At 45.5% G+C, this 26109-nt stretch overlaps 1 protein-coding gene across 2 annotated transcripts in view; it reads right to left on the bottom strand.

Moving 5' to 3' along the window:
- Nucleotides 1–26109, bottom strand: part of dnajc13 (DnaJ heat shock protein family (Hsp40) member C13) — a 105900-nt gene that overhangs the window by 15927 nt on the left and 63864 nt on the right. For both annotated transcript variants that reach the window (XM_084326410.1, XM_084326411.1), the window contains 21 exons: nucleotides 24921–25024; nucleotides 24668–24827; nucleotides 24509–24571; nucleotides 24093–24194; nucleotides 20206–20310; nucleotides 19890–20092; nucleotides 19179–19263; nucleotides 18719–18873; nucleotides 17482–17527; nucleotides 16008–16162; nucleotides 15564–15765; nucleotides 15228–15343; nucleotides 14156–14234; nucleotides 13362–13497; nucleotides 9690–9874; nucleotides 9485–9559; nucleotides 9218–9337; nucleotides 4530–4925; nucleotides 4215–4328; nucleotides 3625–3741; nucleotides 2550–2727 (listed from right to left, as the gene is read on the bottom strand). In XM_084326410.1, coding sequence (XP_084182536.1) covers nucleotides 2550–2727; nucleotides 3625–3741; nucleotides 4215–4328; nucleotides 4530–4925; nucleotides 9218–9337; nucleotides 9485–9559; nucleotides 9690–9874; nucleotides 13362–13497; nucleotides 14156–14234; nucleotides 15228–15343; nucleotides 15564–15765; nucleotides 16008–16162; nucleotides 17482–17527; nucleotides 18719–18873; nucleotides 19179–19263; nucleotides 19890–20092; nucleotides 20206–20310; nucleotides 24093–24194; nucleotides 24509–24571; nucleotides 24668–24827; nucleotides 24921–25024 — 2896 coding nt within the window. The remainder of the gene's footprint in view (nucleotides 1–2549; nucleotides 2728–3624; nucleotides 3742–4214; nucleotides 4329–4529; nucleotides 4926–9217; nucleotides 9338–9484; nucleotides 9560–9689; nucleotides 9875–13361; nucleotides 13498–14155; nucleotides 14235–15227; nucleotides 15344–15563; nucleotides 15766–16007; nucleotides 16163–17481; nucleotides 17528–18718; nucleotides 18874–19178; nucleotides 19264–19889; nucleotides 20093–20205; nucleotides 20311–24092; nucleotides 24195–24508; nucleotides 24572–24667; nucleotides 24828–24920; nucleotides 25025–26109) is intronic.

Raw genomic sequence — 26109 nt, 5'->3', positions numbered from 1 at the left:
GATTCGGCTCAAATAAGGGACTAAACACGTTTCGCAATTATGCCACATCAATGTGGAACGCCCTACCCAAAGCTGTAAAGGAATGTGGATCACTACCCACTTTCAAAACCTCTCTCAAGGGACACCTACGGGAGACTGCAATTCAACACTGGCCCCTGTAAATATCCTAACCCAACCCCCTCCAATGTACAGTCATTTACCTAGTATGGTTTTGTCAATAGTTCAATGTACAATTGTGTTTGTTTGTACAGTGTCTCCTCCCCCCCCCCCTCAATGTACAGTGTTACTTGTTTATACAGTGTGCCCCCCGGCCCCCCCCCCCCTCCAACCACCTCCAATGTAAATTACCCAGTATGGTTGTCAATATCCCAATGTACCCAACCCCCCCACCCAACCTCCTCCAATGTACAGTTTCTACGTCAAATGTATATACTCCCTTTTCTTGACTCCTTCTGTATCACAAACAGTACTGTATTTGCAAATCTGGTATGTCATAAATGTATAGATGTAGCAGTACTGACTATCTGTATGTCATGTATGTCATATATGTCTATATGAATTGAAAATGGGGGACCCTGATGGAAACAAGACAAACGTCTTTCTCAGGTCTGCATCCCCTTAACAATTGTATGTATTGAGCCGTACTGTATTGTACCCATTCTGCAATCTGTTAAATAAAGTTTTCATTCATTCATTCACACTTGGAATTATCTTTTGGAATACCTTCTGGCTAAGGTAAGGTACATTCTTTCTAACAATCACAGTTCTGTGTTCCAACGGACGAAAAACATGCTCGGCAAACGCGATCATAGTTTTGAGTTAAAACGACCCCCCCCCCCCCCCCCCTTGATGATACATAGGGGTGTAACGATGCATCGATTTTTTTTTTTAAACTTTATTTTTTAGCGTTTATCGCTTTTCTGGTCAAGCATGACCGACAGATACAGGGTGAAACGGGATATAGAGCAGGGGAAGACATTCTGGCAAATGACGGCGGGTCCGGGAATCGAACTCGGAGTCCACCAGATCCGTGACGCAGCACGGTTTTCCCCGATGCAGAAATAGCGCCGAGATATGCGGTGAGCTACTGGAGCTCCCGCGATGCATCGATTTTTATGTGTTAGAATAGATTATAATCTAAATTAAGAGAATTTTTTTTTTTTTTTTAATGTTTTTATTTTATGTGTATTGTTTTTATTGACCTATAGTCCATTCATGCTGAGTGAATCAGCCGGTTTAGTTTCGGCTAACAGGAAATGGTGGTTTGGTTAACAACGAGGCCAGAACCATTGGAAGAGACGATGAAGAAGAGAATTAAGACTAAACAATGACAATACGAGATGGGTAACATCTGATACGAGGCTTTTGTTTATGGAATAAACAACGTTTGACAAAGAAAGGTATCACGCTGTAGTGTTTTTTTTTTTTTTTTACTTCATTTTTTAGCGTTTATCGAACTCGAGAAAAGTTGGGTTTCGACACCAACCGTTGAGCGCCAAACCCGACTTTTCTCAGGTTTTTATCCTTTGATCTTTTTCCTTTGATCCCCGTTCTAAACACTTGCTCGGAGCTGCCTGGGTCTTCCTGGCCCAGCTGCCTACATTGGAATTGCAATGACGATGGAATCCCGGTAGGTGGCAGTATCGCCTACCTTTTGAACTGGGGATATCAGTTGTCTTCCAGTACTGAGTTTACCTCCGGCTGCTTCCGCCTCTGAGTGGATCAGGACATAGCAATCGGGAGGAGATCTGGTGCCTCAGACCTATTCTTTCCCGTATGGTAGCCATGCTCAATATACACGAGTAATTGCAATCGCCATGGGATGACTGGGACTTATTCATTTTAGAGTACCTTCTGACTGAGGTTAGGTCCATCTTAGGTAACCTGCTGGTATTTTTTTTTTACTTAAAACATGCTTCTGTACCGATCACAGTGTCGTATTTTACCGGACCTAAAACTTGCTTTTGGTAACGATCGCAGTTTAGAGTTGATAATTTTGTGAAGACACATTATGTATAGTATATACCTTTGATTTGGAAGTATTTGGAGTTTCAGGCGAGCAACCCAAACGATTTGGGCATAATGCATATAACTCGTCATATCTTGCGATCTATGAAAAAATACTGGATTATTTTGGAAAGGGGCGATGTTTAGCATGGAATAGTGCACAAACTACAGTATGTAGAAATTAACTGGTTAGTCAGTGTTGGACTATGAACAATGCCTGTCAAATGAGCCATACTATTGTCTCCATAGGTATAATACAGAACACACAATGGGTCCGCAAACATCGCTAAAATGGTCAATCGAGTAGAGATGGGAAAACAGCGTGGCGGTCAATGAGTTAAAGCAAATATCTTCTCAGATGGGGGTCCGTGGGACAATATCTTATCAAATGGGTTGTCCTTGACTTGAAAAGAACCACTGGTGCAGACCATTGCATTAATGTGCCTATGCCGTGCGCCTAATCCCCACAGTCCCCAGTGTCAAAGCCCTTTTGAGTGCATCTTTGAGATCGGCATGTCGGGGAGCCGACCACCACGTCTCACCCGGGTTGTTCTTGATGACGTTGCGCAGGGCCTCCAGGGCCATCTCGGCGAAGCGGAGCCTCTCGGCGTGCTGCTGGGACTCCACCTTGTTGCTCTGGCTCATGGCCAGCAGGGTGTAGAGGTACTGGGCCTGGGAGCCCACGTAGTCCAGCAGACTGGCCGCAAACGCCTTGGGAAACTTGGGAACACGAGAGAGGGGCTCGTAGCGTTACAGGAAATCTTTGATTTTTATTTAACACTCAAACTATGTGCCCTGACTTTCCGACTGAAATATAAAAAAAATATGGAAAAAAACAGTGATAATAAACAGTGTATATAAGAATATGAGGAAGTAAACAGTGTAAGCAAAGGTGCAGATGAGTCTGTATACCCCATCAGTTATATTATACATTACAATAAATATAGGCGATAAAGAATTTGAATCTGAATATATTCTATGAGGAAAGTAAAGTAAACGGTATACACAGGTGCAGTATGTACAAGGTACACTAACTGGCGTGATAATACGTCAAGCGTTATACGTTGTAGTCCGTGCAGGGTAGGTGGTAAGAGTCAGTCACACTTAGTGATCACACATTCCTAGTAGTTCTCGAGTTCTGCCATCGTTCGTTCTCCGGCTGCTGGCAGCAAGTGGCTCTGTATCATATTCTATAGCTCTAGTGTCGTTTTTTATCGGCATACTATTTCCCAGGCTCCTCTGCTTTTTAATGCTTATAGAGGGATTTTTATCCGTGAAGATCATCATTGAAACATGTAATTGTCACAATTCTTATTGTGAAACATGTAAAAATTATACACCTAGCAGCGTTCTAGAAACATTATCCATCCCCCTGATATCACCTTCCTTTTCAGTACCTTATTTTTTTCTTCATCTTTTTCTTATATTCAGATCAAATGTTATTGTATATATTTACGTCTTTCTACAATTACCCTGGCCATACCTGTATCTCCCCTCCCCATGCTGCTATGACACCCGAATTTCCCCAAGGGGATCAATAAAGGAATATCTCATCTTATCTTGAAAATGAGACATTTAATCCCACACCAGTTCTCTTTACAATAAGCGTCCACCCACCTCCAGGGGGAAGGAAGGTTGCTCATTGTAGACCCGCACAAAGATCTCTCCCACGATCAGCTCTTTGCTGTGATCGCTGAACAGGAACTCGGAGCCGAAGGTCTCATCATTCTCCCCCTGAGAAGAGAGAAGGGAGAGGATGAGACTAAAAACACACGACACCCAATTACTGAGTTAGAAACTACCGCCCGCTGATAAGACAGTGTCTCAGAAGGTCTGTCCATCTGTCCTTCTCCTCAGTCTGTCTCCTCAGTCTGTCTCCTCAGTCTGTCTCCTCAGTCTGTCTCCTCTGTCTGTCTCCTCAGTCTGTCTCCTCTGTCTGTCTCCTCTGTCTGTCTCCTCTGTCTGTCTCCTCTGTCTGTCTCCTCAGTCTGTCTCCTCAGTCTGTCTCCTCTGTCTGTCTCCTCTGTCTGTCTCCTCTGTCTGTCTCCTCTGTCAGTCCATCTGTCCGTCTCCTCTGTCTGTCTCCTCTGTCTGTCTCCTCTGTCTGTCTCCTCTGTCAGTCCATCTGTCCGTCTCCTCTGTCTGTCTCCTGTGTCTGTCTCCTCTGTCTGTCTCCTCTGTCAGTCCATATGTCCATCTCCTCTCACCCTCTTGATGTTGCCCTCCTGCTGTGTCTCCAGGAACTCCAGCAGCTCGGCTCGCGTCCCGTTGTTCCAGATCAGGTACGGGTTCTCAGAGTTACTGTTCAGCAGCTTCAGCACCTGGACACACCAGACACACCACAGACACCACACACACCACAGACACACCACAGACACACCACAGACACACGCCACAGACGCATGTTAAATGCTAAGGAGCCTTCCTGCTTTACCCTCCAGTCCCTACACAGGTTTGCGTTTATGTGCGATTACTGTTCTGAGTTTACCGGTACATCTTCGAGCATAACCTGTACACCTCACCTCTGGGGATGTCCCCGACCCCAGCTTCCTGGCGATGTAAGGCGAGAGCATGGATGCCAGACTCTTGCGGATGGTGGGGTTCTCGGGAGGGGCCGCGTCCACCCCGTTGGTCTCCGCTGCGGGGTCGGCCCCGTCGGGGCTGTGGGGCGCCAGCGCATAGCCCCCCAGGCGGCTGAGGGCCACCAGGCTGAGCTTGGCCAGGCTGTTGGCCACCTGCTGCTGGTTGGTCTCCTGGCTGGTCTGCACGCCGCTCTCCTCCAGGGTGTAGTCGTAGTTGAACAGGTGCACCAGCAGGTGCCACAGCACCCCGGCGTGGTACAGGTGGGTCTGGAGGAAGAAGTCCACCGCGAAGGAGCTGACGCACTGCACCGCCAGCGCCGCCGTCCGGGGGAGACCCTGAGAGGAGAGGAGGGGAGGGAGGCTTTTAGATATCGCTTAGACCCTGAGAGGAGAGGAGGGAGGCTTTTAGATATCGCTTAGACCCTGAGAGGAGAGGAGGGAGGCTTTTAGATATCGCTTAGACCCTGAGAGGAGAGGAGGGAGGCTTTTAGATATCGCTTAGACCCTGAGAGGAGAGGAGGGAGGCTTTTAGATATCGCTTAGACCCTGAGAGGAGAGGAGGGAGGCTTTTAGATATCGCTTAGACCCTGAGAGGAGAGGAGGGAGGCTTTTAGATATCGCTTAGACCCTGAGAGGAGAGGAGGGAGGGAGGCTTTTAGATATCGTTTAGACCCTGAGAGGAGAGGAGGGAGGCTTTTAGATATCGCTTAGACCCTGAGAGGAGAGGAGGGAGGCACGCGTTTAGATATCGCTTAGACCCTGAGAGGAGAGGAGGGAGGCTTTTAGATATCGCTTAGACCCTGAGAGAAGAGGAGGAAGGCTTTTAGATATCGCTTAGACCCTGAGAGGAGAGGAGGGAGGGAGGCTTTTAGATATCGTTTAGACCCTGAGAGGAGAGGAGGGAGGAAGGCTTTTAGATATCGTTTAGACCCTGAGAGGAGAGGAGGGAGGGAGGCTTTTAGATATCGTTTAGACCCTGAGAGGAGAGGAGGGAGGAAGGCTTTTAGATATCGTTTAGACCCTGAGAGAAGAGGAGGGAGGGAGGCTTTTAGATATCGTTTAGACCCTGAGAGGAGAGGAGGAAGGGAGGCTTTTAGATATCGCTTAGACCCTGAGAGGAGAGGAGGGAGGCTTTTAGATATCGCTTAGACCCTGAGAGGAGAGGAGGGAGGCTTTTAGATATCGCTTAGACCCTGAGAGGAGAGGAGGGAGGCTTTTAGATATCGCTTAGACCCTGAGAGGAGAGGAGGAAGGCTTTTAGATAGCACTTAGACCCTGAGAGGAGAGGAGGAAGGCACGCGTTTAGATATCGTTTAGACCCTGAGAGGAGAGGAGGGAGGCACGCGTTTAGATATCGCTTAGACCCGGAGAGGAGAGGAGGGAGGAAGGCTTTTAGATATCGTTTAGACCCTGAGAGGAGAGGAGGGAGGGAGGCTTTTAGATATCGCTTAGACCCTGAGAGGAGAGGAGGGAGGCACGCGTTTAGATATCGTTTAGACCCTGAGAGGAGAGGAGGGAGGCTTTTAGATATCGCTTAGACCCTGAGAGGAGAGGAGGGAGGCACGCGTTTAGATATCGCTTAGACCCTGAGAGGAGAGGAGGAAGGCTTTTAGATATCGCTTAGACCCTGAGAGGAGAGGAGGAAGGGAGGCTTTTAGATATCGTTTAGACCCTGAGAGGAGAGGAGGGAGGGAGGCTTTTAGATATCGTTTAGACCCTGAGAGGAGAGGAGGGAGGCTTTTAGATATCGCTTAGACCCTGAGAGGAGAGGAGGGAGGCACGCGTTTAGATATCGCTTAGACCCTGAGAGGAGAGGAGGGAGGCTTTTAGATATCGCTTAGACCCTGAGAGGAGAGGAGGAAGGGAGGCTTTTAGATATCGTTTAGACCCTGAGAGGAGAGGAGGAAGGGCGGCTTTTAGATATCGTTTAGACCCTGAGAGGAGAGGAGGGAGGGAGGCTTTTAGATATCGTTTAGACCCTGAGAGGAGAGGAGGGAGGCTTTTAGATATCGCTTAGACCCTGAGAGGAGAGGAGGGAGGCACGCGTTTAGATATCGCTTAGACCCTGAGAGGAGAGGAGGGAGGCTTTTAGATATCGTTTAGACCCTGAGAGAAGAGGAGGAAGGCTTTTAGATATCGCTTAGACCCTGAGAGGAGAGGAGGGAGGAAGGCTTTTAGATATCGTTTAGACCCGGAGAGGAGAGGAGGGAGGAAGGCTTTTAGATATCGTGTAGACCCTGAGAGGAGAGGAGGGAGGCTTTTAGATATCGCTTAGACCCTGAGAGGAGAGGAGGGAGGAAGGCTTTTAGATATCGTTTAGACCCGGAGAGGAGAGGAGGGAGGAAGGCTTTTAGATATCGTTTAGACCCTGAGGAGAGGAGGGAGGAAGGCTTTTAGATATCGTTTAGACCCGGAGAGGAGAGGAGGGAGGAAGGCTTTTAGATATCGTTTAGACCCTGAGAGGAGAGGAGGGAGGCTTTTAGATATCGCTTAGACCCTGAGAGGAGAGGAGGAAGGCACGCTTTTAGATATCGCTTAGACCCTGAGAGGAGAGGAGGGAGGCATGCTTTTAGATATCGCTTAGACCCTGAGAGGAGAGGAGGGAGGGAGGCTTTTAGATATCGTTTAGACCCTGAGAGGAGAGGAGGGAGGAAGGCTTTTAGATATCGTTTAGACCCTGAGAGGAGAGGAGGGAGGAAGGCTTTTAGATATCGTTTAGACCCTGAGAGGAGAGGAGGGAGGCTTTTAGATATCGCTTAGACCCTGAGAGAAGAGGAGGGAGGCTTTTAGATATCGCTTAGACCCTGAGAGGAGAGGAGGGAGGAAGGCTTTTAGATATCGTTTAGACCCGGAGAGGAGAGGAGGGAGGAAGGCTTTTAGATATCGCTTAGACCCTGAGAGGAGAGGAGGGAGGGAGGCTTTTAGATATCGTTTAGACCCTGAGAGGAGAGGAGGGAGGCTTTTAGATATCGCTTAGACCCTGAGAGGAGAGGAGGGAAGAAGGCTTTTAGATATAGTTTAGACCCTGAGAGGAGAGGAGGGAGGAAGGCTTTTAGATATAGTTTAGACCCTGAGAGGAGAGGAGGGAGGAAGGCTTTTAGATATCGTTTAGACCCGGAGAGGAGAGGAGGGAGGCATGCTTTTAGATATCGCTTAGACCCTGAGAGGAGAGGAGGAAGGCACGCTTTTAGATATCGCTTAGACCCTGAGAGGAGAGGAGGGAGGCATGCTTTTAGATATCGCTTAGACCCTGAGAGGAGAGGAGGGAGGGAGGCTTTTAGATATCGTTTAGACCCTGAGAGGAGAGGAGAGGAGGGAGGCTTTTAGATATCGCTTAGACCCTGAGAGGAGAGGAGGGAGGAAGGCTTTTAGATATCGCTTAGACCCTGAGAGGAGAGGAGGGAGGAAGGCTTTTAGATATCGTTTAGACCCGGAGAGGAGAGGAGGGAGGAAGGCTTTTAGATATAGTTTAGACCCTGAGAGGAGAGGAGGGAGGAAGGCTTTTAGATATAGTTTAGACCCTGAGAGGAGAGGAGGGAGGAAGGCTTTTAGATATCGTTTAGACCCGGAGAGGAGAGGAGGGAGGCATGCTTTTAGATATCGCTTAGACCCTGAGAGGAGAGGAGGAAGGCACGCTTTTAGATATCGCTTAGACCCTGAGAGGAGAGGAGGAAGGCTTTTAGATATCGCTTAGACCCTGAGAGGAGAGGAGGGAGGCTTTTAGATATCGTTTAGACCCTGAGAGGAGAGGAGGGAGGAAGGCTTTTAGATATCGTTTAGACCCTGAGAGGAGAGGAGGGAGGAAGGCTTTTAGATATCGTTTAGACCCTGAGAGGAGAGGAGGGAGGCTTTTAGATATCGCTTAGACCCTGAGAGGAGAGGAGGGAGGAAGGCTTTTAGATATCGTTTAGACCCTGAGAGGAGAGGAGGGAGGCTTTTAGATATCGCTTAGACCCTGAGAGGAGAGGAGGGAGGCACATGTTTAGATATCGTTTAGACCCAGAGAGGAGAGGAGGGAGGCGTTTAGATATCGCTTCCTGGTGAACTGGTTTAAAAATAAAAATAATCCCCTAGAGACCGATGCATTCCTAGTGGCCTTTATTTTAATTACGACATAATTAAACCCCTTCCAAAACCTTCACTATCAAAAGAACGTTACAAAGTGCCTCACCAGTGGCCAGCAGCCGGAGAACGAACGGCGGCAGAACTCGAGAACTACTAGGAATGTCTGATCACTAAGTGTGACTGACTCTTACCACCTACCCTGCACGGACTACAACGTATGCCGTATATCATGGCAGTTAGGGCACCCTGTGTATACTGCACATGTGTATACTGTTTACTTTACGTACTCATCGTATATATATATTCAGATTCTATGTGTTTTATTGCACATATTTATTGTAACATATTACATAAGTGATAGGGCATACAGACCCTCGTCTGCACGTTTGATTACACCGTTAACTTTCTCATATTTAGTTTATTTTTATTACAATTTGTATCGCTTATATTTATGTCTTTCTACTATTATCCTGCACATACCTCACCTCACCTCCCCCCTCCCCCATGCTGCTATGACGCCAGAATTTCCCCAAGGGGATCAATAAAGGAATATCTTATCTTACCTTTCCATAGTACAGGATATGACAGAGGTCTCTGATGATATTGGGCAGTTCGATGATCTTTTCCCTGCATTCCTCGAACTGAGCCGCTACGCTGTAGCACTTACAGATGTGCCCGCACACCTAAGAACACACCCAACATCATACATTATCAACACACCACAGTGAAATAGTCACGTCTGGGTAGGCCTACCATTATTATTTTTTTTATTTATTTTCGTACAATAATTGAATACACTGTTCCAAGTCAGTGGATTATGATCATCTAACCTGAACGGCCATGTCCTGGACCTTGCTGGAAGCGGTTAAGACAGCCACACAGCGAGAGAGCGCCTCCAACAACACCTGATTAAGTACAGACAAAAAAAATATATGTTTATTGGTTATACAAGTGGGATTTTAGGATTTACGTTGTGGGTCGACCACAGCAGATATTTCAGTGGTTGTTGGTGAACACGCACACACACACACACACCTCGATGCCGCTCTCGCGGCGCAGCTCCTCTGCGTTGAGGGCGGAGCAGTTGACGGTGTGGAAGGCCAGCTCGGCAGCAGCCGGGAGGAGGGGTGCGGTCTTGGAGAAGAGCTGGTCATCCCCCGTCTCCATGGTGATGGTCTTGATGAGCATGGGGTAACCGGCGTATTTGTACGGTTCCAGTTCTGTGTGGAGAAGATGCAGTGGTTGGATGTGATGCAGTGTAATTTCAACAGTTTTAGCCTCAATCAATTGCTCCCCAATGAAGAAAATGGTGGCCAAATCTGCTGACTGACTTATCCCTCTGCATTTGATCCATTCTACCCGCATTTCATTGTATATCCGTATGCCGTGACAAATAAAAAACTCTTGACTCTCTCTCTCTCTCTATTCTAACCATTCAGGAGCAGTGTGAGAGATTTGGGGTGCTTTTTCAATGTATGTGATGTATAGTCAGAGAGGTCGAAGTGCATGCGGACGGTGGAAGCAGGAGACGGTGGTTCAGTAGAGCAGGGTGTTTGTTGTGAGGCACACTGCCAGCGAGAGAATGTTTGTTGACATTCCTTGTAGGAACATCTGAGATAAGAGCGAGAGCGAGGGAGAGGGGTTCATCTTAATGCAACAGTGAATGAAACGTTTAATGTGTGAAAGGTTAGCAGTTGTCATGACAACACGTCGCATGACAACCAGAAGGCGGGGCCGTCGTTGCGACGACAAACATCTATGAGTTGAACGGTGTTTCCGGGTGTAAGGCAGACTAGAATCTGACCAAGAGCGAGTAGGACTAAAATCTGACTGAGACTAAGAGGGAAGGAACCAGGAGAGACTCTTCCTCCTCCACCACGGAGGGGGGGGGGGGAGGGAGAATGCCACATCATCATTACAGTAGCTTCGGCTAACACGAGGAGGGAAGGCTAACGAACAGGCCTGAACACTATTGGACTGAATAACAAAAGGACGATAGACGAACACACCGAAAGATCATTAGAATAGACTCTCCAAGGACGATACAATTTGATAACATCTGATAACATCTGATTATGAGGTTCTGTTTATAGCAATAAAACAACGCTTTTCCTCATAAGGTATCTCACGGTGTCGAAGTGTCGAATTCTTACGGAGGTGGAGAATTAGTATGGTTTATGGATTGCACTAACGGGGGAGATAAGGATCTTATCTGCCAGTATCGGAGACGTCAGGACCATTAAAATGACACAACGCAGAGGAATTGGATGGAGAGCCAAACAGACGAAGACGTGATACTGGCCAGTTTGATCAGGATCTTACAGTTGGTGCCGTGACCCGGATTTGCAAGAGATTAAAACAACGGGAACAGTTGGTTGTTGATGACAGCCGGATTTGCAAGAGATAAGAACAACGGATAAAGACTTTTTCAATAATGGGGCGACAGTGGACAACAGTCATCAATGTGTGGGAGAATCATGATCGAAGCAAGGCCGGCCAGCCCTGGGAGAGAGCGTCGAGTCGAGCGGTCATGAGGCGGACCAGCGCTGTAGGAGAAACAGCGCTCCGGAGAAAGATGCAAGTTCACTGTGCACACATGGTTGTTTTGATCTTTTAAGCCAGTATCGGAGACGTCAGGACCATTAAAATGACACAACGCAGAGGAATTGGATGGAGAGCCAAACAGACGAAGACGTGATACTGGCCAGTTTGATCAGGATCTTACAAGTGGGTAGCCACAGATGGTTGTAATGCCAGTACCTTGGTCAAGGGCAGGAGTTACCTACTGTAGCATGCATGTCTATAGGTGTGGGATGCGTCTCACGCTAACACGGGAGAACCTCACTCACCACCTTCTACAGGGGCCCCTTTGAGAGAACACTAACTTACTGCCCCACGTCCTGGTTCGGTAACTGCAAAGTGCATCAGAACAACATCAGCTGAACAGGATTGTGACTTGTGAGGACAGCTAGTAAGATCCTTGGTGCCCCTCTCCCCCCCTTGCTGGAGATACACCATCAACGCTGCCAAGCCTCCAGCACCATCAAGGACACACACCACCCTCCCACAGCGTGTTCTCCCTCCTGCCGTCAAAGAGGTACAGAAGCATCTGTGCCAAATCCAGCAGGATGCTACACAGCTTCTACCCACAGGCGGTGAGGATTATGAAGAGACTATGAGCCCTCTCCCCCAAGATGATGCCAACATTGAGGTGAACATTTCACAAAATGCACTTTCTCACCAACGCACTTGAATGAACTGTGCTGCTACTGTAGTGCTGCTAACTGATTTACCGTAATTTAATCATTGAGTGTCTTATATGTTTTTATTTAATCATTGATTGAGTGTCTTATGTTGACTTATGTTTTGTGTACCGTTTCTTAACCTCTTAAGCTTCACCCCGAAAACGGGGCAATTTTTGAGGATTGCATACTTTTTTTGCAAACCTTTAGCTTTATATAGCACATGCCTGGTCTCTTTTGAAAGGTAACATTCTGAGCTTCAGTTACTAAAGCAAAAAAAGGATAATCACCTTTAGTGCTAATGAAATAGAGTAACAGAGGTTTGAACTTGAGTTGAACTTGTGAACTCACATTTCTCTTTAGTGGTTGTCAGATTCCTGTTTTTTTTTTTTTTTTAAACTTTGACCAGTCAGCTGGTTCTTTTTAGCGTTTATTGCTTTTTTCATCGCATTCATACTTGGTCAAGTTCGACCGACAGAAGCAGGCTGAAAGGGTTCAGATGGGGGGGAAGACACTCTGGGAAAGGCACGGCTGCCGTCCGGGATTCGAACGCGCTCAGCCCCAGATCCGTGACGAGCACGGTTGTCCACAGCGCTGAAATAGCACTCGCGGTACGTGGTGAGCTACTGGAGCTCCCCCAGATTCCTGTTTTTAAGTACCAGCATAGAGGTATGAACTGGAGAACACCGCAGTTCCATAGCCTTATGTAGTACAAGTCCAAATTTTATTAAAATCTGTTCAGAAATGAGTGCTTGAGAACAGTGTATAAAAAAAGCTAGAAAATCCAAAATGGCTATCCACCTCTGTGCGTTCTGAAGATTCAGTCACAACAAATCTTCGCTCGTCAACTTTCACCTACTCCCTCTATTCGCAACGTGTCCCGCGCACGGGCATGGCGGCCCGACGGCAGGCCCATGCACGCTAAGAGGTTAATGGACTTTTAGATATATTTTATATGCATATACATTTTTGTATAAATAATAAACCAAATCTTGAATATTTAACATGCAAACTCCACACAGTAAGGCCGCCCGTCGCGTTTGAACGCAGGACCTTCTTGCTGTGAGGCAACAGTGCTAACCACTGCTCCACCGTGCCGCCGCTAAACAGGAACACTGTCTAAACTCCTGTTTCTACTTCCTCTTATCTCTTTATTTTATTATATTTTCGATAATATCTATTTGTTTTTCCTTTTCATGTTCCCATTTTGCTTTGCACAACTCTCTTTCAACCTGATGAATTGAAAATGGGGGACCCTGGTGGAAACAAGACGAAAGTCTTTCTCTGGTCTGCATCCCCTTAACAATTGTGTGTATTGAGCTGTACTGTATTGTACCCATTCTGCAATCTGTTAATAAAGTTTTCAATCAATCAATCAATCAATGCAGTGTTGGCTATGACGCAGTTTCCTCCCCGGGGATAATACAGTTTCCTCTCATCGTACACGTGTCAAAGTGAACGGGACCTTGTTTGTGTCTGTTGAAGAGGATGCTCTGAGCTTTGAGGATCAGGATGATGTTCTCTGGGTCCGGGCCGTCGATGATGCGAGACGACTTGGTGCACAGGAACTCGTAGGCTTTGTTGACTTTCTCAAACATGTCCTAAAAGATAGGAAAACACAAACGTTATTTTGCCATTCAAAGCTTTGAAGTTCGAACCGTCATATATTTAACATCATCACCCGGCAGAATTATTCTGTATAGCCCTACTGAAATCAATGTGTACAATATAAGCTATAGACGGTTTCAACTTGATGACAAAAACAACCTTAAACCAGCATTCTAAAATAGACTACATTTGATATTAGTAGTAGTAGTAGTAGTAGTTTATTTTTTTCAGTCATAAAAAAAAAGTACAATATACATCATTTATCAATATTTGATTATTTACAGTGACTGAAAAAGGTACAGACTGAAGCATAGTGCTTATATGTGCCTGTCCTATATTCTTACCAAAAAAAAAAAATTGACTCCAAAACAGTATTATAAAGAAAAGAAAAAATGCAAGCAAAACAGTGTTTTTCACCCTTGTAGTTTTTCAAAATTTAGCATTAAAAAAATAAAATAAAAAATACAAAAATGTAGATTCCAAAACAGTATTCTAAAAGAAAAAAAGAACAGTTGTTGACATTAGCAAACACTGCGACAGGAAATGGACTGTAGTCCAGGCTGTTTCGTAACCGTTTTCTAGCAAAGCATCAAACATTTCGGTAAAAGCGTCTGAAGAACACAGTCTATCTCTGAAGGTTGCAATACGTACCCTGCCCTCTGGGTTCTTGTCAGGGTGGTACTTCTGGGCTAGTCTGAAGTAGGCCTTCCTGATCTTACTCTCCTCGTGCCTGAAGACAAAACAACACATTCAGACTCAAGAGTTGGAGCAATAACACAGGAGTCACTGCTATCAACACTCGGTCAGCCTAACACCGTGTTTCTTAAACTATGGGCCCAGGAACCAAAACAGGTCACAGGCTTGTCCCGTTTGGGTCCTGACAAGACCAAGATGCTAAACATCAAGGCGAGACCACATTGGCTTAATGGTTGTGGGCTGAAAAAGAATCAAGGCTTAACTCATTCACAGCCAACCACGACTATAGTCGGGTTATCTCGCCAACCGCTGAGTGCCAAAACCCGAGTATAGTTGGGTTTTCGATCGTCTATCGTTTTTTCTTTTATTCTATTTTTTTATTCTATACAGTCTCACGGACCTCTATGTTACTGTTTGAAAGCCATACTGAGACCCCGAGTGCGCAATACCGGCCAGATCCTGCTAGGTGGCAGTATCGCCTACCCTTTGAAACCCTGTTCCAGACTGTGTGTCACATCTAATGTCGTCTGGGCGGAGAATTTAGACCAAGCCAAGTGAATCGCTTCATCCAAGCACTTTGTAGCGCGTGCATTCATGATGAAACATAATACGTATTATATACCTTTGATTTGGATATACCTTTGACAGTAGCGTGTCCAGGCGAGAAACGCGAACGACTTTAGCTAAATTCACATAGCGCTCCATAACTCAGCTTCCAGGAATTAGCCAGGATCACTCTGAAACTATACAATATTCACCACGAGATAACACGCGAACTGACTACAAGGATGGATAAAACGGCTGGCGCTGAAAGTGTTAAGCTCTCTCCCCTGAGTCAACAACAGAGTTCCCAGATATTAACGTGTGTAACTGTAGGAGTTCCCAGATATTAACGTGTGTAACTGTAGGGGTGTGTGCAGGGTGTTGTTGAGGAGCACACACGCTCAGGAAATCTTCCCTACATAAGTAAAGATAAAAAAAAAATATATATATGATCCACTGGTTCCCGGCATATGGTATGACTCACGGTCCCGGTGACTTGGTCAGGTTGAGGACTTCGTAGGCGTCGTCTACGGACATGGAGGGAGGCTTCTTCTCCACCTCCCTCTTCCAGGCCTCCAGAGTGTCCTTCAGCAGCTTCACCTGTACCAGGCAGAGAAAGAGGAGGATGTTAGAACACCTACAAAGTGCCCAGAGATGGTGCACTTACAAAACGACACATAAATCGACTAACAAAGGTCTCTGTTCCATTAATAGACTAAGAGGAGCAGCCCTAACGGACATCTCCAAAACATGGTGAATCAATTAACAATTGCAGTAACACACACACACACTATTTCTAATGCACAATGTGTCTACGTACAGCATCTCGTATGGGCCAGTTGGGGAAGCGGTTGGTGTCACACAGGTGTCTTAGGTAGTAGATGTTGCAGAAGAGCTCGTAGTCCAGCTGAGGGTAGCTGACCACGGGGATGGGACAGTACTGGTAGAGGGCCCTCGTGTTGCTCTGCAGGCGGGGACTGAAGTCAGCCAGGTGGGCAGCGATCTTCTCAATCATCATACGCCTGGGGAGGGAGAAACAAACAAACACATTCAAACAAGACAAAAGACAAAGTGTGTTCTCAAGAATCCAACATTTGGAAGCTTCTTTGACACCTATGCATAATCAATACTGATGCCAAAAATAGGGTCTGTACTGATAAGTCTTATAACAGCCCTACAAACCACAAGCATGACAGCAAAATGCGTATACTACTTAAATATGAGTGAAACAGAATGGTGGATAGATAGAAAGAGAGATTCCCACCTCATCTCACAGCTCCAGATGGCCTCAGGCGTGTCGAACTCTCCCAGGAAGATCTCAGAGAAGCGCTCTGCCTCGTAGTTCTCCAGGTAGCACACCATGGCTTCTGGCAGCACGGGGCCCAGAACACTACGCTGCACTATGTCCTGGCCCTTAGACTGGGGGGACGAGCACGCTGGGTCAATAACATCACTGGACCTCACAACATACAAGTACGGTTTCATATGAGGTCTGTTTTACCGTATTGACCAGAATATGTGACCTAGAACTAAGCACTCTTGTTTCTTTTGGATTCAATAATCGTCCAACATCAACATGTAATTGTTTCTGCTAATTGCTCTTGCTTATGAACTGTATTATTATTATTATATTTATGATTGATCTATTGTTTTAAATTGATTGTGTGTGTCCTGTTACATGTAATGCTCTGTACACTCGTCTCCCTCAACGACTCCAGAGTTTAAATAAAGTATATAAATCAGGCGGCTGGGACATTGCAGCGGACATTGCGCTCGTCACCAACGCAACAGACACCGGGTTCGACTCCGGCTGTCGGCGTTGCCTCCGGCTTGGGCCGGCCGTCATACTAACTCAATTGGCAGAGTTGGCGGGTGGGAAGTCAATGGGTGGTAATCTGGACGTTGTGGACAGCGAGTCCTACAGGTCGGTTGGGGGACGCCTGCACAGCAGAGACAGGAAATGGCGGGGGTAGTGTGAGCCTCCCACACGTTACTCCTCGCCAATGAGAGTCCGCGCTGGCAGGTGAAAAGATGTGACAGGCTGCCTCCTCGTGTATCGGAGGGGACACGTAATGCAAGGCTTCTATCCTCCCTACAACCGGCCAGTGGGGGGCATATGCGAGCAACGTTCAAGACAGGGGAGGGGAGAATTGGCACAGCGAAATTGGGATGGGAGAATTTTTTTTAAAAAGAGGATCAAAAAAATAAATAAAGTATATAAATAAAAAATATTTATAATAATATATCTATATATAAGACATATTTTAGCTACAAATTACACCTGAAAAAGTGATGTAATCTAGAGATTGGCGGTGTTAAACTTTGGAGCGATATCTAGCCCCTTTACCAGTAAGCAAGGATGACGTGTTTTGTATCTATGGATTCATCACCATCTCTAGTCTTGTGATACTAGATAATCAAGTGGCTTTGCACTAGCTTTAAACATGGGCCTGCTACGGCCTCTGAAAAGACAATTAACACAAATGTTGGACTAGTGTCATCGTTAGGATTCAGAGTGGGCCAAGTTAACCAAGGTCAGGACTAGAGGAGGAGTTCTAATTCCAAACTTAAGATAATCTATTTATCCCTATAGAAATAGGCCTACAGTTCATTAGTTTAACTCAAATGAATAAAGATGATCTTATTTAAAACAAGACAATTAATTAAAAAAGATCACACAAACACTGGGGGGTCATCTTATACAAACTGGAAATAAACCAGGCATTCTCTGAGCTCACCTCATCTGACTTGAAGGCTTGCTTCAGGTGAGTGTACTTCAGGAACCTGATGGAAACAGACAAAATATCGGACACTCAAAATATCAACAAGAATATCAAATGTATAAAAACACTTCTTCAATCAATATCTGAAATGAAAAAAATATATATAAAATTACTTTCTTATGCACTCTTCCTACTATACTATTATGTCTTTACTACTATGCACTCATCACTGCAGCACCCAAGTTTCAGCACTGGTTGATGAACATTGTTACTCAGTTGTAAGAGTCGTACCCTTCCTGCTGACTTTGGATAAAAGCGTCAGCTAAATGACTAAATATAAATGACTATATGTATGCATGTATAAAACTTTGAAAAGGTGAACCTATTATTAGGGACACATTTACAAATAGCTTAGTCTAAAAACAAAGACCGTAGAGTCAAATGATAACTACCTCTTCAATTGTCTATGTTAACTCTATGTGGATTAATTTGTGCTTTTAACATACATAGTTAATGTGCTGTCTTTTATTTATGCAGATGACAAATGACTGATCTCTATTTATGAATGTGGTAAAGGGCATTTGTTATATATATTAATTGCTTTTCCTCCCTGTCTTTAGCCTATAAGCAACAGGCTTCCAATTGTGGGAAGGGTTCAAATGGTCTACGTTTCTAATGCCATGCATCACCCTGAAGAAGACACAGATGTGTTGAATTTGCACCATATTAAATATGTTTCTAAAGATGATCCATGTGCTTCTTCCTTTAAAAAAAAAAAAAAAGACTTGATTGTTTTTACGGTTAGTTAAATTAAGACGTGCCGCGGAAATGTAGTGCAATTCTATTTAGTTTTTCCCTTTACATTGTACACTGACACCGTCGTTTAACTACGGTATAGGTTAAAGTAATGACACGTCTTACCTGTGCAACGGTATAGGTACAAATAATGACACGTCTTACCTGTGCAACCTTAGGTTAACATGATGATGTCACACCACTTTTACATGTTTCTATGTCTATGTGATGTCATGCGTCTTTACGATGTCTGTATGATGCATGTCTGAACACTTCGTGCCCCCCCCCCCTACAAGGACCACAATGGAAATAAGCTCTGAGGTTTTTTGTGTCCATCCTTGGCAATATTCCAGACTGTGCTTCTGTCACATGTTTATTTACGGTATATATTGTCAAATAAAAATCAATCAATCAAACTATTCCCATCCTCTGTGTGTGAGAGAGAGAGAGGTCCCACCTGGCCACAGGCAGCACGTTGGAGCCGGTGTACATCATGATGAAGAAGAAGATACCGGTGAGGTAGAGGCGCTGCAGGTTGGGGTTGTCCTGCATCACTAGGTAAAGGATGTTGGCCACCTTCTCCACCAGGATGGGGTCAAAGGTCAGCAGCAGCTATAGAAGAGGAGGGAGAAAAACAACACAAACAAAGAGGGTTAAGGAAAGAAGAGGCCAATCATAGGGGGGGGGGGGGGTGAATGGAAGGTGATGTCCTTGCTGAAAATCAACACCACTTTTACTGATATAAGCGATTTTATGTCTCTTTTCATTTCGGAGCTCTGCATATTTCCCGTGGACCGCTGACAGAAATAGCCGACGAGACAAAAATGTCTTGCTTCTTCCGGTGTTTCCCAGGAAACTACACTTCCAAGAACATAGAAGGCGTGTTCTGACTGGCAACCAAAGCAGATCCTGCTCACCTGGACGATGTGAGGCAGGCAGGTGTTGTCACTGATCAGCCTCTTGATCTTGGGTAAAGGACGGATGATGGCGTTGTCCTGGTCCCTGGAGAACAACCAATAAAAAGAGGCTGGTAACAATTCATGGTCCCTTGGGTTGATATGAAGCGGCAGCCAATAACTCGACTACGCTGGAACTACAATCTCTTATTTTACCCCCCGTTCCCAAATGTCTAAAAATGAGACCAAGGGGTCCTGTGTGCTCATGTATAATGTAGAGCAAGGCACCGACACTGCCAAGATTAAGGGTTCAATTCACTCTGGGACCACCCATGCTTCAAATGTAGGCACTTATAGTACTGTAACACATCTGTAACACAGTGTCCATTGAATGGCGTTTGAATAGAGAAGGGAAAGGTGCATCAAAGGGGTTTTTAAAGGTGATCCTAACGCTGGGGACACACTGGATGCCGAAGCGTCGGGAATTGCAGCCGAAGTTTGCTTTCAGCGCTCATGTTAACCGGGTCTATTTTCTTGGCGCATTGCGGCGAGTGCCTCCATGTGTTGATTGGAGCAGAGGCGCAGCATCTCTCGTTGACTGACGCAGAGAAATGCTCTTCTGGCGTGAACAACCAGGCCCCTGCTCGTGTGAGAATTGACACTTTGTGGCACTTCCAATTCTTCCGGTGTGAACCCAGCGTCAACCCAGCCTCGGACACAGACGGAACCCACCTGCTGGGGTAATAGGAACACATGGTGATGAGCATGTTGAGGATGAGCGTAGCCAGGTCGGTCTCGTTCATCACCGCCTGCCCCGTGGCCAGGAGACACCACTTCAGCTGGGGGATGGCCTGCAGGGGGCGCCAGCCGTCCATGCCCTGAGCCCAGCACCGCGTCTTGGCCGTCAGGACGCCCGTGCTCCAGAATTCCTGCATCTGGAGAACGCGAAACAGAATTGCTTACAAGATTAATCTGCCCACCCACACATCTTCAAATGTGTTTCTGTTGAACATTTATATTAAAAAAATAAATAAAAAGAAACCTGTACCTCTTCGAAACTGAAGGGTCCTCTCCTTTCCTTGTCTGCGTTACCAAAGTACCACTCCTTCTCACTCTCCCTCTTCATGTCTGCCGACGCCTCCAGCACGTTGCTCTGTCAAGAGTCCAAGAGAACCAGCACTAAGAAAGAGTGGCCTATTTACACCAGGGTTCTGTCTGTTTACACCAGGGTTATGTCTGTTTACACTATGTCTGTTTACACCAGGGTTCTGTCTGTTTACACCAGGGTTCGGTCTGTTTACACCAGGGTTATGTCTGTTTACACCAGGGTTATGTCTGTTTACACCAGGGTTCTGTCTGTTTAGACCAGGGTCATGTCTGTTTAGACCAGGGTCATGTCTGTTTACACCAGGGTTATGTCTGTTTACACCAGGGTCATGTCTGTTTAGACCAGGGTCATGTCTGTTTAGACCAGGGTTATGTCTGTTTACACCAGGGTTATGTCTGTTTACACCAGGGTTATGTCTGTTTACACCAGGGTTATGTCTGTTTACACCAGGGTTATGTCTGTTTACACCAGGGTTATGAAAGTGGACTTTCAAAAATAACCTTTGGCATGAAAAGGTTATACTAATGATGACAATAGATGTATGCAAGTGACAGATGAACAGCAACTTCTGTTTACATTTTGAATCAATACTGAATTGTTTACACCAATCGGACTGACTAGTTTGATTTGTAGCATTCGATCGCAGGCATCTTGGTTGCAAACGACCACTCCGATAGGCCTTTCACGTGCCGGAGCCGGTTCCCGATCGTAATCTCGAACCGGCCGGCGCGTTCACACCGGCGAATAATTTGTTCGGAACATGACGGAGGCTTTACTTCGGCCCTCTAAGAAAACACTGAGCACCGATTTTTCATGTTCCGAACCAATTATTCCCGGTGTGAACGCGCCGGCCGGTTCGAGATTACGTTCGGGAACCCGCTCCGGCACGTAGCCCGGCCGGTGTGAAAGGCCTAAGAGTGTAGCACTCAAGTTCAACACGGTTTGACAAACAGCATCACTTGGCCTCAGCAGCCAGAGTTGCACCCTTCCTGCCGACTTGTTGTCCAGAACGCGTGTAGCTTTATGCCAAGCAAGCAGTGCAAAAATTTACCGTAGTGGCATGCAGTAATGCGCCTTTCATTTTCCGCCGCCCAGCGCCCAGGTCGCGCGGAAATAGGCTGTCTATTGCCATTCTCTTTGACAAACTCTAACCTTAACCAGCTCCTTAACAACGCCTAAACTTAACCGTTCTAACCTTAACCAACTCCGAAACAATGCCTAACCTTAACCATAGAAATTATATTGCCATTCTCTTTGACAAACTCTAACCTTAACCAGCTCCTTAACAGCGCCTAAACTTAACCGTTCTAACCTTAACCAACTCCGAAACAATGCCTAACCTTAACCTTAAAGAATACACGTTAAAAAAAAATCACGTTAAAAAATATTTTCGATGGGATTCGAACTCACCAGCAAACAAGCCATAGGATCCACAGCCATGTGTCCTAGCCAATTGAGCTATTGCTAGATACTGGATTAGGGGCGGTTACTTATATATATTGAGCTCCGCTCGTGTCGGATCTCATGCGCATGCGCGGGCACCTCGCGCGAGCACGCCGGCGCACGCACGCACCTGAGCGAGCACGCCGCCGCCGGTGCACGCACGGTAGCATTTGTCTGAAAAGAAGGGCGCTTTACCGCACTAGCGTGCGGTGACGAATGCGGAAGCATTTTTGCACTGCTTGCTTGGCATTAACGTACAGGCGTCCAGAACTTGTAAGTGGCTTTGGAGAAACGACTAAACGCGAACGTAAATGTAAACGTGACCGAAACAACAGGTGATTACCATTCAATGATAACCATTGGCCAGTGAGCTGCGGCGCCAAGCCGGATCGCATGGCGAAGCTCGTCATGAGTACTATGAAAACAGTGTTATTATTACTATATGAGGTCTTATATGCTGCATGCATGGGATTATACTAGATTTAGAAAAAAGTTCCTGTGTTATTGTAGTCGACACCATTGGGATCTTTGGCAGCAGACTGGGGTCACTGGGATCACACTAAGCGGAGCCCAATATGCAAATCAAGCAGCACTGTGTCTCGGGCCCCAACGAATGGGAAGTGTGTGTGTGTGCTCGCGGGTGGGCAGAATATCAGCATATTGATGAATGGATAATGTAATACTGTATCAAAAGAAAGGGTTGTGTGTGTGTGTGTGTGTGTGTGTGTGTGTGTGTGTGTGTGTGTGTGTGTGTGTGTGTGTGTGTGTGTTGGAATTCTTGCTTAGGGCAATTTCACATGGATGAGGGAAGTCCACACAGGGACTCCTTCAGAATAACTTGAATCAGGGACAAGCTGTAGAGATCCAGTGGCAACAATGTGCCCTACTTGTATTACCCATAGCATCATTATAGGACAATTATATGATATATACTCCACTCGTCCAAATAGGAAGGAGTGGATATATTTTCATGTCATACCACTCTTGATGTGTTATATGCCTATCGAATTTTAGAATTTTCATTCAGTCAGCTTAAAGGTGCAGAAGGTGTTTCTGTGTGTGTGTGTGTGGGGGGGGGGGCAACTAACCTAGAAAAAGAAAGTCTAAATAAAGTACAATATATCTTTAGTATTGAATACATAAAGAGGAAGGGGAAATACTGGACCCCTGGAACATGGCTTGAAACTAGAGATTATCCGTTTGACCTTTAAAATACAAAGAAGCGTCCTCTACACACAATGTTGATTCACTTTGTTTCAAATGGTGATTTTGTTTTGATTATGAACAATATTCAAGCATTTGTAACTAGTTATTGTAGAAGTAATTTATTTTGTCTCAAAATGACCCGGATGGGCTGCTTTAACATATATAAGAAAAAAAAATATTATGATCACCTCATCTGGCAACACACTCATGTTAAACAATAGTTTCTAGCCTGCACCAAAGATAGTCTACACCCCTAATGAGAACACAGTTCTGGAGCAGGGTGTGTTGCCTCAAAAATATTTTTGGGAATATGAGCAAACATCCAGCCTAAAATAAATTGAGAAAAGAGCACAACCAAACACTAAAATTAGATAAATTACTATTACGTATTATACTCTATTACTATTACTATTATACTAGGGGCGACAGTGGCTCGGGAGGTAGAACAGTCGTCTGGCAATCCGGAGGTTCCCGGTTCAATTCCCGCTCCTCCCGGGCAGCGTGTCGATGTGTCCCTGAGCAAGACTCTTAACCCCTAATTGCTCCCGATGAGCAGGTTGGCACCTTGCATGGTTGCCTCCGCTGTCGGTGTGTGAATGTGTGAGTGAATGTGTGAGTGAATGGGTAAAATGTGAGTAACAAATTGTAAAGCGCTTTGGATAAAAGCGCTATATAAAAAAGCAGCCATTTACCATACTCCTCTTTTAGTTTGTTTGCATTCAATGTGCGCAATGATGAGCACAGACTAATTCTGATCCACGCATGAATTCAATAAACGCAAGTGTAAAGCGTAAATATCTTTCTGTGATTAACAGATACAAATGTTGTATTCAGTTAGAAATCGGTTGAAGGATCAACTTAAAAGTGGGGTGGAATGCATATCGTGACATCCATAAAAAAACTCTTTGTGAGAATATCGAGAGATGTTCCTGCACGTCAGAGCGCCGGTGTCCGAGTGGGTGGCGGCACGGGTGTGTTTTTATGCCAAAATGGATACCAACATCGCACTGCGGCATCAGATTTTCATCGACACCCCACCGGCTGCACCAACCCGTTGGTTTAGGTTGAGACAGGAAGTGACCAAAACGCTGCCTTACGGCAGACCTAATGGCAGGTACACCTGCACCGGCAGGAAAAGAAGAGCCCTATGTATGCGATACAACATTGTGCTTGTCTACCTGTAGCGGAACGGTAGCCCTGCTGGTGTGGAGGTGGGCCAGGGTCAGCAGGTCCACCATGATACGGACTCCATTCGAGTCCATCACATCCTTCACATTTTTCTACAGGAGGGAAAATGATGGAAAGGGTAGAGGATGAATCTAGTGCTGCATGTGAGGTGGGGACGCACTCGTTTGAGGCAGGTACCGATTTAGTTATGCAGTTACAACAGGTTAAACTCACAGACATGCCTATCTGAAGAAGATAATCAAGTTGTCTCATGTAGAACACAACCGTTTAGAATTAAAGGAGAAATAATTGATTTGGTCTTTAAACAGAAGTCCTCGTTAGTGTTCATTCTGCTGTTCACCTACAATTTGTATAAAGCCAGGTGAATCTGCAATGTGAGGAGGCCCTGTTGCTGTCCTTCGCTCACCTTATTGAGGATCAGTTTGTTGATAAAGAGGATGAGTCTGTCCCTTTCCAGTTTGTCTGTACACTGTAAAACACACAGAGGAAGAGAGTCAACATATCGAGACCCATGGTAAGGATCTCAGACGAGAAACAGCCCTACAGTGACGCCTGTACTCCTCACCCTGTCCAACATGCCCACGATGTATTTGGTGTCCGCGAAGGGGCCGATCTCCTCGCAGCACTTCCCGTAGACGATGGCGAGGGCCTGCAGGCACAGGCACTTCATGGTGACTTTTGGTGTGAGCAGGAAGCGGTGGTAGAGCTCGTTGAAGAACTCGTACCTGAGAGAGAGCGGGGTTAAAGAAAGTTAGATGTAAGTCCTCTGTATTGAAAATGAAGAGCAGCGTGGCTGTGTTGTTGCACTGCGTTCTTACGATCTCTTGATGGCACTCGATTCGTCATTCTCATCCTCCTCGAGCAGCAAGCGCAGGTAATAATCCCCGATCTTTATCTCGTCCGAAAGGCACTCGTACCTCACCTGCAAGGAACGTCACAATGCACACAGGAAGAGGTTTTAACTTGGCCTACTTCAGACTCCCAACATTATTCTTTTACGTTTGATATGGACTGTTTCAATGTTTGGAAACGATAACACCCAGGTGCAGTATGTATGCATGCGCCACTTCATGCTGGTCCTTGGAAACATCCAGTACAAAGGGCGACAGTGTGGTGCTACAGACTGCCAACTGTGTCTAATTAGGCTATTGTTTCACTGCTCTAATCCATTCTTTAGGAAAGTGGCCGGATTTTGGTTGGAGCCCCTGCACAGTTAAGGTCCAAAAAGGAATTTAGACAGTTGCCAATATACTGAGATGTAAGACTTAAGTTTAGTGTTACATCAGCTGATGTTTAAATGTTGCGGACAGACTGATCCACTTTAATAACAATGTTCTGGAATAAATTTAATCTAAAATAGAATCTGTAACGTACGGTAATCTGTAACAGGGAACTCTAGGCAAAAGAGCTCCTCTTGATATTCTATTCCCATTTTCATAATTTCACTGATTTAAAGGGGAACTATCTTACTATTTCTTTCACTATTTGGGCAATTTTACACAATTCCTGTGAGTCTATGGAACACACCTGTAAGTAAAAAATTATAATAATAATAATAAAATCATTGTTTTGTATTTCTAATCAAGTACTGTAGAGCAGCAGTTTCTGCCCTTCAAGATTCCAAGCTGTTTTTGGCTGGGCTCCGCCAATACTCGCAATGTGCTTTGAGTGACAGTCACCCACAGTTAGGGATGGGTATCGTTAGGATTTTATAGATACTAACTTTTACTACTCTTATCGATACTGCTTAACGGTTCGGTACTTTATCAATACTCTTATCGGTTCTTTTAGATTATTATTATTTAATAAAAAAAATTATACATTTATTATTTGAACGGCTTAAGGCCATATCTGTACTTGATGTTTGTTTGTTGTGTTGCATATTTGAAATAAACTTCAATCAAATCAAATCAAACCCCCCCTCTTAAAAACAAAAACCTGTGTTTAACCTAGCCATCTATAAAACATCATGCTAAAACTGTGAAACAAATGTCCTACTCCCCTAAA

Source organism: Notolepis coatsorum (genome assembly GCF_963971535.1).
Source record: "Notolepis coatsorum genome assembly, chromosome: 12".
Classification (NCBI taxonomy): Eukaryota; Metazoa; Chordata; class Actinopteri; order Aulopiformes; family Paralepididae; genus Notolepis; species Notolepis coatsorum.
Note: the sequence above shows the minus strand (reverse complement) of the source record. Positions and strands in the feature narration are given on the sequence as shown.